The sequence below is a fragment of the Giraffa tippelskirchi genome, chromosome 12, assembly GCF_054371585.1.
Source record: "Giraffa tippelskirchi isolate mGirTip1 chromosome 12, T2T-mGirTip1v1.2.pri, whole genome shotgun sequence".
Classification (NCBI taxonomy): Eukaryota; Metazoa; Chordata; class Mammalia; order Artiodactyla; family Giraffidae; genus Giraffa; species Giraffa tippelskirchi.
The window spans coordinates 298,646-315,860 of record NC_137286.1 but is presented as its reverse complement, the minus strand read 5'-3'; the positions used below and the strand labels follow the sequence as shown (position 1 = coordinate 315,860).

The 17,215-nt window shown below is 45.0% G+C and overlaps 2 gene segments (V, D, J or C); both read right to left on the bottom strand.

Moving 5' to 3' along the window:
- LOC145530219 (Ig alpha-1 chain C region-like) overlaps positions 1 to 11,440 on the bottom strand; it is a 275,477-nt gene extending 264,037 nt beyond the window's left edge. The window contains 2 exon segments of the C gene segment in view: positions 10,953 to 11,276; positions 11,358 to 11,440. Coding sequence covers positions 10,953 to 11,276; positions 11,358 to 11,403 — 370 coding nt within the window.
- The window catches only part of LOC145530217 (Ig mu chain C region membrane-bound form-like), a 193,135-nt gene that overhangs the window by 126,970 nt on the left and 48,950 nt on the right, over positions 1 to 17,215 (bottom strand).

Genomic DNA, 17,215 nt, shown 5'->3' with positions numbered 1-17,215 from the left:
GATATTAAGAAGAGGTGACAAGAATACACAGAAGAACTAAACAAAAATTATCTTAATGACACAGATAACTGCGAGAGTGTGATCACTCACCTAGAGCCAGACCTCCTGGATGCAATGTCATGTGAGCCTTAGGAAGCATCATTGCGAACAAAGCTAGTGGAGGTGATGCAATTCCAGCTGAGCTATTTCAAATTTTAAAAGATGATGCTGTTAAAGTGCTGCACTCAATATGTCAGCCAATTTGGAAAATTCAGCAGTGACCACAGGACTAGGAAAGGTGAATTTTCATTTCAATCCCAAAGAAAGGAAATGCCAAAGAATGTTTGAATTATCACACAATTGCACTCATTTCTCATGTGAACAAGGTAATACTCAAAATCCTTCAAACTAGTATTCAAGGGTATGTGAACAGAGAACTAGATACCCAAGCTGGGTTATGGAAAGACAGAGGAACCAGAGATCAAATTGCCAACATATACTGGATCATAGAAAAAGCAAGGGAATTCCAGGAAAACATCTATTTCTGCTTCATTGACTATGTTAAGTCTTTGACAGTGTGGATCACAAGAAATTATGGAATATTCTTAAAGAGATGGGAATACCAGACAATTTACCTGCCTACTGCGAAAGCTGTATGCAGGTCAAGAAGCAACAGTTAGAATTTTACATGGAATAACAGATTGGTCCAAAACTGGGGAAAGAGTACGTGAAGGTGTCACTCTGCTTTTTTAATTTATATGCAGAATACATCATGCAAAATGCCAGGCTGGATGAAGCCTAAGCTGGAATCAAAGCCACCAGAAGAAATGTCAATAAGTTCAGATATGCAGATGTCATTCGCCCCTATGGCAGAAAATGAAAAGGAACTAAAGAGCCTCTTGATGAAGGTGAAAGAGGTGAGTGAAAAAGTCGGCTTAACGCTCAACATTCAAAAAACTAAAATTGTGGCATTGAGTCCAATCATCCTTCATGGCAGATAGATTGGGAAACAAAGGAAACAGTGACAGAATTTATTTTCTTGGGCTCTAAAATCACTGCAGGTGAGACTGCAGCCATGAAATTAAAAGACACTTCCTCCTTAAAAAAAAAAAAAAACTCTGACCAATTAAAAACAGCATATTAAAAGCCGAGACATTACTTTGCTGACAAAAGTTCATCTAGTCAAAGCTATTGTTTTTCCAGCAGTCATGTGTGGATGTGAGAGTTGGACCATAAAGAAGGCTGAGCACCAAAGAATTGATGCTTTTGAACTGTGGTGTTAGAGAAGACTCCTGAGAGTCCCTTGGACAGCAAGGAGATCAAACCAGTAAATCCTAAAGGAAATCAACCCTGAATATTCATTAGATAGACTGATGTTGAGCTGAAACTCCAATATTTTGGTCTCCTGATGCAAAGACTGACTCATTAGAAAAGACCCTGATGCTGGGAAAGATAGGAGGCAGGAGGAGAAAGGGACAACAGAGGATACAATGATTGATTGTCATCGATGATGCAACATATATGAGCTGGAGCAAGCTCCTGGAGATGGTGAAGGACAGGGAAGTCTGCCGAGTTACAGTCCATGGAGTTGCAAAGAGTCAGATACAGCTGAGTGACTAAACAATAATATAACCAAGACTTCTCTTACAAACTCAGAGAGGAAGTCAACATATACCTGGAAGCAAATAATAATGAAAACCTGATCACCCCAAACCCCAAATTTTAAATATTGAGACTACTCTGGGTATTATAGTCATTTTTAAAATGTTGATTCTTCCAGGCCAAGAATGGTATATCTCTCCATCGATCTGTGTCATCTTTGATTTCTTTCATCACTGTTGTATAGCTTTCTGAGTACAGGTCTTTTGTCTTCTTAGGCAGTTTCATTCCTAGGTATTTCATTCTATTTGTGGTCATGATAAGTGGAATTGCATCCTTAATTTCTCTTTCTGATATTTTGTTGTTAGTGTATGAAAATACCGGAGATTTCTGTGCATTGATTTTGCGTCCAGCCATTTTACCATTTCATTAATTAGTTGCAGTAGTTTTTTGGTGGCATCTTGAGGATTTTCTATGTATATTATCATGTCATCTGCAAACAGTGATGGTTTTACTTCTTTTTAAATTTGTATTCCTTTTATTTCTTTTTCTTTAATAATTGCCCTACCAATACTTCCAAAACTGTGTTGAATCAGTTCAGTTCAGTCGCTCAGTCGTGTCCGACTCGTTGCGACCCCATGAATTGCAGCACGCCAGGCCTCTCTGTCCATCACCAACTCCCAGAGTCTACCCAAACCCATGTCCCTCTAGTCGGTGATGCCATCCAACCATCTCATCCTCTGTCATCCCCTTCTCCTCCCACCCCCAATCCTACCCAGGATTAGGGTCTTGTCCAATGAGTCAAACCTTCGCATGAGGTGGCCAAAGTGTTGGAGTTTCAGCTTCAACATCAGACCTTCCAATGAACACCCAGGACTGATCTCTTTTAGGATGGATTGATTGGATCTCCTTGCAGTCCAAGGGACTCTCAAGAGTCTTCTTCAACACCACAGTTCAAAAGCATCAATTCTTCGGCGCTCAGCTTTCTTCACCGTCCAACTCTCACATCCATACATGACCACTGGAAAAACCATAGCCTTGACTAGACGGACTTTTGTTGGCAAAGTAATGTCTCTGCTTTTAAATATGCTATCTAGGTTGGCCATAACCTTCTTTTCAAGGAGTAAGCGTTTTTTAATTTCATGGCTGCAGTCACCGTCAGCAGTGATTCTGGAGCCCCCAAAAAATAAAGTCTGACACTGTTTCCACTGTTCCCCCATCTATTTCCCATGAAGTGATGGGACCAGATGCCATGATCTTAGTTTTCTGAACGTTGAGCCTTAAGCCAACTTTATCACTCTCCTCTTTCACCTTCATCAAGAAGCTCTTTAGTTCTTCTTCACTTTCTGCCATAAGCGTGGTGTCATCCGCATATCTGAGGTTATTGATATTTCTCCCGGCCATCTTGATTCCAGCTTGTGTTTTTTCCAGCCCAGCGTTTCTCATGATGTACTCTGCATATAAGTTAAATAAGCAGGGTGACAATATACAGCCTTGACGAACTCCTTTTCCTATTTGGAACCAGCCTGTTGTTCCATGTCCAGTTCTAACTGTTGCTTCCTGACCTGCATACAGGTTTCTCAAGAGACAGGTCAGATGGTCTGGTATTCCCATCTCTTTCAGAATTTTCCACAGTGTATTGTGATCCACACAGTCAAAGGCTTTGGCATAGTCAACAAAGCAGAAATAGATGTTTTTCTGGAACTCTCTTGCTTTTTTGATGATCCAGCAGATATTGGCAATTTGATCTCTGGTTCCTCTGCCTTTTCTAAAACCAGCTTGAACATCTAGAAGTTCACGGTTCATGTATCGCTGAAGCCTGGCTTGGAGAATTTTGAGCATTACTTTACTAGCATGTGAGATGAGTGCAACTGTGCGGTAGTTTGAGCATTCTTTGGCATTGCCTTTTACTTCCGAAACTGTGTTGAATAATCGTGGCAAAATTGGACATCCTTCTCTTGTTGAATAATAGTGGCAAGAGTGGATGTTCCCCTGTCTTGATCCTGATCTTACAGGAAATGCTTTCATTTTTTTCATCATTTAGAATGATGTTTGCTGGGGCTTGTTGTATATGGCTTTTGTTATGTTGAAGTAGACTCCCTCTCTGCCTTCGTTCTTGGAGATTTTATCATAAATGGGTATTGAATTTTGTCAAAAGCTTTTTGTGCATCTATTGAGTTGATTATACTACTTTTCTTTCTTCAATTTGTTGATGCAGCATTATCACCCAGATTGATTTGCAGATGTTGAAAATCCTTGCCTGCCTGGAATATATCCCACTTGATCATGATATCTGACCCTTTTCAAGGGCTGTTGAATTGTGTTTGCAAGTACTTTGTTGAGGATTTTTGTGTCTGTAATTTTTTATTTTTATGATGGTTTTATTAGTTTCTGTTATCAGGATGGCATCCTGACAGATTGAAAGTGATATCCTTGTGGTTTTGATTTGCATTTGCCTGAGTGTTACTGATATTGATCATTTACCCATATGCCTTTGACCAGTTGTCTTTTTAAGCAAAAGCAAAAGTGTTAGTTGCTAAGTTGTGTCCAATTCTTGGCGACCCCATGGACAGTAGCCCGCCAGGCTCCTCTGTCCGTGGGGATTCTCCAGGCAACAACCCTGCAGTGGCTGCCATGTTCTCCTCCAGGGGATCGTCCTAACCCAGGGACTGACCCTAGGTCTCCCGCTTTACAGGCAGACTCTTTACTGTCTAAGACACCAGCGAAGCCTAAGAATACTGGAGTGCGTAGACTATGCCTTCTCCAGGGTATCTTCCTGACCCAGGAATTGAACCGGGTTCTCCTTCATTGCAGGTGGATTCTTTAGCAGCTAAGCTACCCGATCTTCTTTAAGAAAGAGTCTATTTGAATTCTTAACCCAAATTATTTTAACCAATTAATTATTGAAATTTATACTACTGCTGCTCACTATTATTATTACATTATGATAAGCTATGAGTTCTTCATACCTTTATGATATTAACTCTTTATTAGAAAAATGATTTGGAAAAAGTTGGTGCTATTACACAGTTTCTACTTTTACTCTATCTTTTGCATTTGTTTTCATTATAGAAAATTTTTAGTCTGACTTCTTTGTTTCTCCTTTTGTGGCCTATACTCTTCTCCTCAACTTCATAAAAATCATCATAAGGACAAATATTACGAAACTTCCCCTATGAGTCTCTAATAGTTTCATAGATCTGGGTGTTACTTTTATGTTCTTAATGATATTTGAGCTGACTTTTTTGTACAGTGCTTTTTAAGGCTTGGATGTAGTTATTTTGGAGGAGGCTACCCACTTTTCTATACACCACTTGTTGAAGAGACGATCATGCTACTCAACAGGGTATTAGAAGTCTTAGGCAGTGCAATTTACATATATAAGAGACATAAAAGGCATCCAAGCCAGAGAGGAATAAATAAAATTTCACCCTTTGCAAACAATATGATCTTGAAAAGGAAATTCAAAGCCTCCATATAAGAAGCTATAAATATGAGTAAATTACAGGATACTAACGCTAATTATTTGTGTCCCCATACACTCAGAACAACGTATTTTGAAATGGTGATTAGAAAAAAACCTCAGTTTCTGTAGACAACAGATAGAATTTACGGGGCATCTTAAGAAAACTAGGGGAGCGGCAGAGGGGAGGCCGGGTCAGGGCTGGGTCCCCTGGCCCCCGTCAGTCACATGGACTCTCCTGTGGAGGCTTGAGCGACACGTCTTAGCTCACGGCCCAGGGCCGCTTTCAGAAACCGCCCAGACGTGACTAGAAGGGCTGGGGCACTTTCCATGTCGGGGCGTGTGCTCCTTCCTGCCTCTTGTGGGAACAGGATTCCAGTCATCAGGTGGACGCCCTCCTTATTCAGGAGACCGAGGGACTATCACAGAAGGGCAATCCCTGGACACCAGTGTTCATGGGCGTGGATGAGGACCAAGAGGACATCATGTCGTAAGGGGGTCAGAGCCCCTGGGGGCTGATCCTAAACATGGGTGGTCGTTCCCCTGTGCTGGATGGAGGAAGGGGCCACTAGGATATAGGATGTCTATGTCTGAGGTCTGAGGGCGGTGATCTCTGTTTCTTACAACGAATACGGGGCTTGTGGGGGTGAAATGAAGAAGTCCCATCTGCAAACAGAGAATGTTCTTACTTTAGTGCCTGAAGAGAGGGTGCATACATCAGAGCAGAAAGGTCCCAGCAGGAAACATCCCTGAGGACAGCTGGGAGAGGAAGGAACTCCTTGACTCCAAGGGAAACACCTGCCCAGTCCCTCTGCACCCGTCACTGGTCTAGGCCTCTAAGCAGGCAGGTCCTGAGCGCCCCCTGCAGCCCCTCCTCTCTCCTCGCAGGAGGTTTGTGTCTGGGCTCACACTGACTTCCCCTCCCTGTGTCTCTTGCACAGTAATAAACCCCCGTGTCCTCTGTGGTCACAGAGCTCAGCTGCAGGGAGAACTGGTTCTTGGACGTGTCTCTGGAGATGGAGGTGCGGCTCTTGAGGGATGGGCTATATTTAGTGCTACCATCATACCATATGCTCCCCATCCACTCTAGCCCCTTCCCTGGAGGCTGGCGGATCCAGGTCCAAGCATAACCATCGGTTGAGATGGAGAATCCATAGACAGCACAGGTGAGGGTGAGGGTCTGCTGCGGAGTCACCATTTCTGAGCCCCACATCTCCAGCTTTACCTGGGACAGGACACCTGTAGACAAAGAGAATCAGACCCTGTCAGTCACCTGCAGCCACAACCATCCCCACAAACCAGGGTCTGCACCTGAGACCCTCACCGTGGGGAGCTGTCACCAGGCAGAGGAGGAGACCCCACAGCCTTATCTTCTAGACCACAGCTCTGCCTTCTCTGAGACCTCAGCCCTGTGTGAGGAGAGAGTTGTGAACTCCCACAGCCCAAGGGGGGAATTTAATCTAGAGAAGGGAGGAAAATTTGCATGTGAGGAAGCCCTGTCCTTATAAGAGAGGAAAGGCTGCTTTAGGCCCCACTCATCCAACTGGGCATTTGCGCTCTCTCAGCCTGTCACTCTCAGCTAGAACACTTGATCTCTGTGGAACATGGGGATCAGCTCATGGGATGGTACCAACTTTCGGATCATTAGAATAAATGACACAAGATGTGTGAACAACACGAGATGAGTAGGGTACTGAAATTTTAAATCTTGAATCATTCAAGTAGCTGTTTTAAATAATTTTAATTCTCTCCAGAGACATTTTTAAATTGAAGTAAATAGAGTAAATGTATCTGTTGTTTTTGTTCAGTTGCTGTCATGTCCAAACTTTCGCCACCCATAGAGTGCAGCAAGCCAAGTTTCCCTGTCCTTCACCATCTCCCAGAGCTTTCTCAAAATCGTGTCCTTTGAGTCAGTGATCCCATCCCACCATCTCATCCTCCGTCGTCCCCTTCTCCTCCCACCTTCAATCTTTCCCAGCATCAGGGTCTTTTCCAGTGAGTCACCTCTTCACATCAGGAGGCCAAAGTATTGGAGCTTCAGCTTCAGCATCAGTCCTCCAGTGAATGTTCAGGGTTGATTTCTTTAGGATTGACTGGTTTGATCTCCTTGCAGTCCAAGGGACTCTCAAGGGTCTTCTCCAGCACAATTTGAAAGCATTACTTCTTTGGTGCTCAGCCTTCTTTATGGTCCAACTCTCACGTCCATAAACGACTATTGGAAAAACCATACCTTTGCCTACACCCACCGTTGTCGGCAGAGTAATATCTCTGCTCTTTAACACACTGTCTGTTTCTGTTATAGTTTTTCTTCCAAGGAGCAAGCATCTTTTCGTTTCATGGCCTCAGTCACCATCTGCAGTGATTTTGGAGCCCAAGAAAATAAACTCTGTCACAGTTTCCACTGTTTCCCCATCTATTTGCCATGAAGTGATGGAACTGGATGCCATGATCTTAGATTTGTTAATGTTGGGTTTTAAGCCAGTTTCTTCACTCTCCTCTTTTACCTTCATTAAGAGGCTCTTTACTGCCATAAGGGTGATGTCATCTGCATACCTGAGGTTATTGATGTCTCTCCTGGCAATCTTAATTCCAGCTTGTGCTTCATCCAGCCCAACCTTTCCCATGATATACTCTTGGTATAAATTAAATCAGCAGGGTAATAACATACAGCCTTGATGTACTGCTTTCCCAAATTTGAACCAGTCCATTGATCCATGTAAGATTCTAACTGTTGCATCTTGATCTGCACACAGGTTTTTCAGGAGACAGGTAAAGTGATGTAGTATTCCAATCTCTTTAAGAATTTTCCCCAGTTTTTTGTGATCCACATTTTCAAAGGCTTTTGACATACATTTAATGAATGATTAAATATATGGTATTTTAAAATGTGTGTGCAAATATATGTGTGTGTGCTTTGCATTCTATACTTTCTGTGTATTATCAAGTTACAACTAGGCTTATCCTACATCACACAGGTTCTGTCTCACTGATCCATATCTATCCTTTCATCAATGTCACTTCTTTTTGTGTGTTTTTAATGAACCTTCCAGGTGGTGCAGTGGCAAAGAATCTGCCTGCTAATGCAGAAGACACAGGAGACTCAGGTTCGAGCCCTGGGTCAGGAAGATCTCCTTGAGTGAGAAATGGCAACCCACTCCAGTATTCTTGCCTGGAAAATGCCTTGGACAGAGGAGCCTGGCTGGCGACAGTTCGTGGAGTCCCAAGGAGTCGGGCACGACTGAGAGACTGCACACATGGCCCCACTGAGCTCTCACGGCTCTTCCGTGTGATCATTGGGTTAATTTTCTGTGGTTATGGTTTTCACTCTGGGGGGACATGGACTGCAGTTCTTGCTTCTTCTGTCTGTCCTCTGATGGATGAAGAGAAGAGGCTTGTGAAAGTTTCCTGACTCACTGGAAAAGATTCTGATGCTGGGAAAGATTGAAGACTGCAGCAGAAACAGGTGAGAGAGGATGAGGTGGTTGGGTGGCATCACTGACTCAATGGACGTGAGTTGGAGCAAATTCTGGGAGATGGTGAAGGACAGGGAAGCCCGGTGTACTGCAGTCCATGTGGTTGCAGAGAGTCAAAGATGGCTTAGTGACTGAACAATAACAACAATATCAATTTCTTTCAACTTGTGCAAAAACATGAATCATATCTGAATACAACAAATGCCATACTTGGTGTGGGTTTCTGAAGGTTCCTTTAAAGATTTTCACACAGAAACTTCATCATCATCTCAGCCATCACTGCAGGTCGCAGGCATATAGCTGGTCAAAGGATTTAGACCTCTGCATCCTGTGTTACTGATGGAGATAGAAATCAGGTCAGAGCCCTGCTGCGGGCCAGAGTCTCTGTGAATTTGGGTGTGGGATGGATCACGTCTCACTAATGTGAGCTTGATGACCATGTTTCCCCTCCTCTGTTCTCTGTTGTCTATACTATGACCAGCGTTGAGTTTGAATGACAACTGGCCTTTGCAACAAGAGATCAAGGGCATTGGAGCCCTCCCCAGGAGAGAGCTGAGATGTTCTGTCTCTTCTCTGCTCAGGGAAGTGCACAGAGGCTGAGCTCACCTCCAGAGAACCTTGGGCTGGTGTTTAGATCCCATGACTCCAAAAATATGAGAGAGACCTACACCCCATCCAGGTGAGAGAAGAAGGAAAACTGGGAGACAGGAGACAAACACTTAAAAAGCCTAAGTATCCATCACTTTCTGAGAATGGTCATGAAAAAGCGTATGTGTTTTAAGTTGCTGAAGTCGTGTCTGACTCTGTGCAACCCTATGGACTGTAGTCCAGCCGGCTACTCTGTCCATAGGATTCCCTAGGCAGGAATACTGGAGTGGATTACCATGCCCTTCTCCAGGGGATCTTCCCAACCCAGGGATCGAACTCTCGTCTCCTACATTCGCAGGAGACTTTAACACTAGCAGGTTTTTACCACTAGTGCCAACTTGGAAGCCCTTGATCAAAAGTGGAAAGTGTAAAAGAATTAGAATAAGCATGAGGAGGAGGAGAAAAAGAGAAAGTATGGCTAAATAAAACCCAGTGAACACGAGGGGGATTCTCAAGCCCCTGGACAATCTCTGAACCAACAGGAACAAAGTTGCCTCTTCTTTTCTGGCAAAAACTCAGCTAAAGAAATACCAGAGCATTTTAGTTGCAAGAGCCCTCCCACCTCACTTTTTACCTTGATACAAAAGACCGTTTCTCCACTTCTACTTGGGAATTGCACATGACTTCCCTTATGGCTCAGCCGGTAAAGAATCTGTCCGCGTGATGCGGGAAACCTGGGTTCGATCCCTCGGTTTGTAAGATCCCCTGGAGAAGGGAAAGGCTACCCACTCCAGTATTCTGGCCTGGAGAATTTTGTGGACTGTATAGTCCATGGAGTCGTAAAGAGTCAGACACAACTGAGCAACTTTCACATTACGATTGCAGACCCCAATTTGTGATTCTTGGTTGGTCCTGAACAAACACATTTTTGTAACTGAAATACCTGGCAATCTGTTTTATGTCCAAAAGTTTACCTTCCATGGTATTTTTTAGTTTTTATTGTTTCTATAGTATACTGAGCCAGTCACTGGGATGGACTTGTGGACATTCCTGCAACCTCCTAGCTTAAAAGAGAGAAAATGGCCCCACCCAGCCTGTGAGAGTGGAGAGGGAATGAAAATGATTTCTGCTCCTAAGGGGGTGGGATACGGACATGAATGAAGGTCATCATCCGTTTTGGGGTCAAATTTGGGGTATAATTGTAAATTAGCAAGTAGGTGAGTTTGCAAACATGGAATCCATGAATAACAAGGATCTTATCCTAAGGGACATTCTGGCATTAGCGTCTATAGCACTACAATCTGCAGAATTCAAATGTTTGTGGAGAGTGACTGAAATCAGGGGGGTGTGTTTCCTTACTGAACATGTACAGAAACAACAGAAAGTAATACTTAAAGATCTCCTGGGACTTCTCGGGTCATTCCCCAGTTTTGAGAACTTTGGGCTCACATGAGAAATGACGGTGAGCCTCAGAGTTGTATTGAGCCTCTCTGACAAGAATAAAAATAAAGCAGAGAAAACACACAGTTCCTGAGTATTAGATTACATGTGTGTGTTTGTACATATTCCACACAGACACACACACACACACAACTATACTTAAAAGCAAAACAAAAGCTATGTATAGTTATGTGAAAGAAATATAAACCGCAATAATGGCACATTGAGGACACAAAAGAGGTTTCCAGGAAATCGCTGGTCAGGAAGAGAAGGCCAGACCCTAACAAGAGTTCCCTCCCAGCAGCGCCCCCAGTGCGCCTGCTCTTGGGCCCAGACCTGACCGTGGTGGGCCCCGCGCGCCCCCTGCTGGTCCTGGGCCCCTCTGCAGGGAGGTTTTTGTCTGGGCTCACACTGACTTCCCCTCACTGTGCCTCTTGCACAGTAGTACACGGCTGTGTCCGCAGTTGTCACGCTGCTCACTGACAGAGAGACTTGGCTCTTGGAGGTGTCCTTGGTGATGCTGAGCCGGGATTTCAGGGCTGGGTTGTAGGATGTGCTTCCACCATAACCCATTTCACCAACCCACTCCAGCGCCTTCCCTGGAGCCTGGCGGATCCAGTCTACAGAATAGCTACTTAATGAGAATCCAGAGACGGTGCAGGTGAGAGAGAGGGTCTGTGAGGGCTTCACCAGGCTGGGTCCCGACTCCTGCAGCTTCACCTGGGACAGGACCCCTGTGGACAGAGAGAAGCATGGTGACTCGGCGGCTCAGATGCAGCTTCCCCGCGTGTCCAGTCTGACCCAGAGACACTCACCTCCCGGAGCTGACAGCACAAAGAGGAAGGTCCACAGCGGGTTCATCTTCGAGCAGATGAGAGTCACCACTGCCCAGATCTCTTCAGGCCTGAGGGGAAGCCTGAATTTAAGTGACCTGGTGCTTTGTTTCCACCTGGTGACCTGGGCGGATATTTGCATATGGGCGGGAGCTCTGTATAAAAAGCAGAATGTAGTGAAGGGAGGCCCTGTCTCTGGGGCTCCCCCTGTGAGGAGGTGCTGAGTGTGCCCTCAGAGAACTCAGCCCCCTCCTGGGGTCCCCCTCCCCACACCAGGAAGACTGCTTATCGAGGAATGGAATGATGAGGGAGGGCTGGTTGGGGAAGATGATGCTGTCAGGGAACAATGGCAGATTTGGGAAGAGACTTGAACGCCATGGAGCTGCTTACCTTTACTCCTCAAACGCCCAGCGCACACTCAGGGACCACCGAGTTGTCAGACACAAACTCTTATTTTTTTCTTTTCTGATTAGCTTATGTTTACTTACTCCATATTCAAATATTGGAGACAAAATATACAAGTAATAATCACATTGAATACAAACAGAGTTGGGTCCAACTTAACGTTTATCAGAATTCCCAAAGCATTTATATTTCCCTTCCCTTTTATGACTATTTTTTCATCTGGAACAGTTTAAATATCCTGAAGAATCATTCTAGAGATAGTTTCTTCATAGTAATTAAACACAGCATTAATTTTGAGGACAAAGTAGTCCTTTCTGCTGAGATGTCTTCCCAGCATGGCTGACTTGCCCAGGGACCTGCCCTGCATTTTCCTGTGCACAACGAGTGTCTACAGGAACACGTGAACCTCAGGACCCCCTCCCTGAGGGTGGACACTGAGGACCCCAAGGCTACCGGACCTGAGGACAGACAGCTCCTGGGAGCTCCTCAGTGCCCCAGCATGCTGGCAGGTGCCCTGGTCACTGTGCACAGACTCCCTCCTCCTCCACGTGCTTATTTCTCCCTCGCTGTGTCCCTGCCATGAGATGGGAGCTCAGGGAACATAGTCCCCGCCACGGTGGTGAGAGGACATGCATGGTTCTTGGGAGTAAAGCTTCAGAGTGAAAGGCGTGCAGAGGGTGAGGACGGCAAGGTCAGAGGAAAGCCCGTCCTCAGGAAGCAGGTTCCCTTGGAAACCCTCCTGAGAGCAGCTCTCCCGGGTCCTCGGTCTCTGCATCCTGGACGGAGCCTGGGCTCCTATGAGTCAGCAGGGCTGGAGAGCAGAGCACAGCTCTCCCGTCTGCCTGTGGCCCTGAGGCTGTGGCCTCAGCCCCTGCATTTCAGTCTGTGAGGAGGTAGACTGGGGATGACGGCAGTCAGAGCATATCTGGACTTTACAGTGGGTTTTCCAGGGCTGGTGAGTGCTGTCATCAGTGTCATCAGTGGTGTTAACTCTCCGGGAGCCAGAAAAGACCAGTGTGTGTCCCCGTCTCTGATGCCACCCTGTCCATGTAACCCTGGTCCACTCCTTCCTGAGAGATCAACACTGCAGCTTTGTGGCAGGTCAGCTCTCCCTCAGCCCGGGGATCTCACCTGTACATCGACTGATGTGGAAACTGCTGCCTATGAAAAACCCTTTCCTCCATTCCATTTCATGAAGAGAGTCCTTAAATGTACCATATTACTTCTCTCTTTTCAATAACATTCGTTGTTGTTGCTGTTCAGTTGCTCAGTCGTGCCCGACTCTTTGTGACCCCATGGACGGCAGTATGGTTCCCTGTCCTTCACCATCTCCCAGAGTTGCTCAAACTGATGCCATCCAACCATCTCATTCTCTGTCATCTCCTTCTCCTCCTGCCTTCTATCTGTCCCAGCATCAGCGTCTTGTCTAGCGAATTGGCTCTTCCCATCAAGTGGCTTAAGTATTGGAACTTCAGTTTCAGCATCGGTCCTTCCAATGAACATTCAGACTGATTTCCTTTAGGATGGACTGATTTGATATCCTTTCAGTCTCAGGGACTCTCAAGAGTACCGTAGTTCAAAAGCATCAATTCTTCAGCTCTCAGTCTTCTTTATGGTCCACCTCTCACATGCTTACATGACTAATGCAGAAACCAAAGCTTGGACTCTATGGACATTTGCTGGCAAAGTAATGAATCTGCTTTTTAATACATTGTCTAGGATTGTCAGGGCTTTTCTCCCAGGAGCAAGCGTCTTTTCATCTCATGGCTTCAGTCATCATCCACAGTGATTCTGGACCTCAAGAAAATAAAGTCTTTCACTGATTCCATTGTTTCCCTACATATATGTCATGAAGTGATGGGACCAGATGCCTTGATCTCAGTAATCTCAATGCTGAGCTTGAAGCCAGCCTTTTCACTCTCCTCTTTCACCTTTGTCAAGAGGCTCTTTAGTTCTTCTTTGGTTTCTGCCATAAGAGTGGTGTCATCTCCATATCTGAGGTTATTGATATTTCTACTGGAAATCTTGATTTCAGCTTGTGATTCCTACAGCTCTGCATTTTGCATGATGTACACTGCATACAAGTTAAATAAACAGGGTGACAATTTAGAGCCTGGATTCACTCCTTTTCTATTCTTGATCCAGTCTGTACTTCCATGACCTGTCCTAACTATTGCTTCTTGACCTGCATACAGTTTTCTCAGGAGGCAGGTAATGTGGTCTGGTGTTCCCATGTCTTTAATAATTTTCCATACTTTGTTGTCATTAACACACTCAAAGGCTTTAGAATAATGATGAAGCATTAGTAGATGTCTTTCTGAAATTCTTTTGCTTTTTCTGTGATCCAAAGGATGTTGGCAATCTGATCTCTGGTTCCATTACCTTTTCTAAATCCAGCTTGTACATTTGGAAGTTCTTAGTTCATGTACTGTTGAAGCCTAGCTTGGAAGATTTTGAGCATGATCTTGCTAGCATGTGAAATGAGTGCAATTGTGCAGTAGTTTGACCATTCTTTGGCATTGCCCTTCTTTGGGATTGGGATGAAAAATGACTTTTTCCAGGCCCGTGGCCACTGCTGAGTTTTCCACATTTGCTTGCACATTAGGTGCAGCACTTTCACAGCTGCAACTTTTAGGATTGAAATAGCTCAGCTGAAAAACCATCACCTCCACGAGCTTTGTTCATAGTGATAACTCCTAAGGCCCAGCAGACTTCACAATCCAGGGTATCAGACTGTAGGTGAGTGATCACACCGTCCTGGTTATCAGTGCCATGAAGATGTTTTTTGTATAGTTCTTCTGTGTATTCTTGCCACCTCTTCTTAATATCTTCTGCTTCTGTTAGGTCCCTATCATTTCTGTCTTTTATTGTGCCCGTCTTTGCATGAAATATTCCCTCGGTATCTCTAATTTCCTTGAAGAGATCTCTAGTCTTTCCCATGCTATTGTTCTTCTCTATTTCTTTGCATTGTTCACTTAAGAAGGCTTTCTTACCTCTCCTTCCTCCTCTTTGAAACTCTACTATCAGATGGGTATATCTTTCCTTTTCTCCTTGGCCTTTCACTTGTCTTCTTTTCTCAGCTATTTGTAAGGCCTCCTCAGACATCTTCTATCTTTTCAATAATATGAGTGAGTAAATTAATTCAGAAAGAACCTGCGCTGCCTGTGTGTAGGTAGTAAGACATTCAACAAAAGCAGGAAGAGCAAGAATCACAGGCCACATCTAGACTCTCTGGTCTGGACCTGAAAACTGAGCCGATGCTGTGAGGCAGGGGAGGGAAGGTGTGGCCTCCAACACCTGGAGCAGGTGAGACTGTTGTTATTCAGCAAGGGGCATCAGGACCTGCATTTGCAGAGATGCCCCAGCATCTGACCTGAACTTCATGAGCTGGTGGAGTTAGGAGACTCATATAATTTCCTGTTCTCATAGAAGGAAATATAACAGGTCCTAGGGTTCAGGGACCTCTTCTGCACACAGATGTGTTGTGTCAGAACAAAGGTCTGTGAGTTCGTGTGTGAGTTCAGTCTGTGAGTTCAATGTGTGAAGATGTGGCCTCACACCACAGAATTTTTAATTTGAAATGTTATTTCATTTAATTACAAGGAAGTCTGTGGAAAATATTTATAATGAAAATTAAGCGTGTCAGAATGCTGCTGCACACTTTTGAACACGGGCTCATACAAAGAAATGATAAGGCACTGATGGAGGTGCTCAGGCACGCCTGACTCTCTGAGACCCCTGGGCTGTGTCACGCCAGGCTCCCCCATCCACCAGTGTCTCCAGCGCTGCTATCCAGCCACAGCGTCCTCTGTCGTCCCCTTCTTCTTCTGCCGTCAATCTTTCCCAGCATTAGAGTCTTTCTCAGTGGGTCAGCTCTTTGCATGAGGTGGCCACTGTATTGGAGCTTCAGCATCAGCATCAGTCCTTCCAATGAGTATTTAGGGTTGATTCCTTTTCAATTGACTGGTTTGATCTCCTTGCAGTCAAGGGAAACTCAAGACTCTTCTCCAGCACCACATTTCATATACATCAATTTTTCAGCTCTGTGCTTCAATAGAGCCCTTTACACTGAAGATTCTCCTAGATACGGTGGACTCTCCTCATTGTAGGAGCACACAGCAGACCCGAAGCTTTCAAAACAAGCCATGGCCTTGCACAGTGGGCATCTTCCACCCAGGTTTCTGGGCTAAACCTCCCTCTAATCCCATCATGAATTTAATGGTATCGTTGCTTGCTTACAGGTCACCAGTCCTCTTGTTTTCTAAGGACTCGTGTTATCCCACCCTTAGTGATTGTTTACCTCTTTATTCCATCCTTTCTTATTCTGGTTAAGAAGAATAAAATGTCAGACTGTGTATTTTGATGACTACTGACCCCTTAAGGCTTATTCCTCCTTTTCTCCTCTGCCCACACACTGGAGATTCAATAAGAAACATGGTTTCTCTCTTTTGATTCAGGTGTGAGACTGAACCCATAGGAGCCTCTCCTGTGAGCAGGACCCTCATCGCTCCAACACCCCTGAACCCGAGTAGAAGCAGGTGTCTTGATCAGGTCTGCACTCCTGACTCAGTCATCATTTCTGATTTGCTGAGAGGATTTCTCTCTTTTCAAAAGACACCTGGATACCAGACATGATGAAGGGTTTGGTAGTAAATCCCCTGGGTGTGTGTGTGTGTGTGTGTGTGTGTGTGTGTGTGTGTGTGTGTGTCTATGTGTGCACGGGCACATACTCAGGATGAACCAAGACATGCTGTGGTTCTTCACCCTTTCACCGTGTCCACCGAACTTGACGCTGAGGGCGCGTGTACAGACACCAGCACCAGCACCAGGGGGCTGTCTCCTCTTGTCGTGGATTCCTGTCTCTGCTGCCTGATTTCCACCAGGTACATTGTGCGGCTACTTTCTGACAGGCTTGCTTACTGACCTGTGCTGAGCTGCAGTCTTAAGTCCCATAGAGTCCCTTGCATGGATTTAGCTGACTTACTTCCATAGATTTGAAAATTACTTGGAATTTGGGGACAGAAGAAAGTGACAGTAAGTGACTCTGCTTTTCTGCATGAGAAAATGATTTTCTCTTTTTCCAACAAATCTTGCTAAGTCAAAGATCTAAGAGCTAAAAAAGGGAATATTGAGGCCGGAGATGTTCCCCAAGGGGAAGTATTGTATGTAGAGGAAAACACAGATCCTGACAGGAAGCCAGCCCTTAACCTCCATCTGCACCTGCTCCTGGGGATGAAACAATTGTGGGTCCCAAGCATCCCCCGGCCTATCTCCTGCAGGCTGCCTTGAGTCTGGGCTCACACTGACTTCCCCTCCCTGTGTCTCTTACACAGTAATACGTGGCTGTGTCCTTAGTGGTCACAGAGCTCAGCTGCAGGGAGAACTGGTTCTTGGATGTGTCTCTGCAGATGGAAGTGTGGCTCTTGAGGGATGGG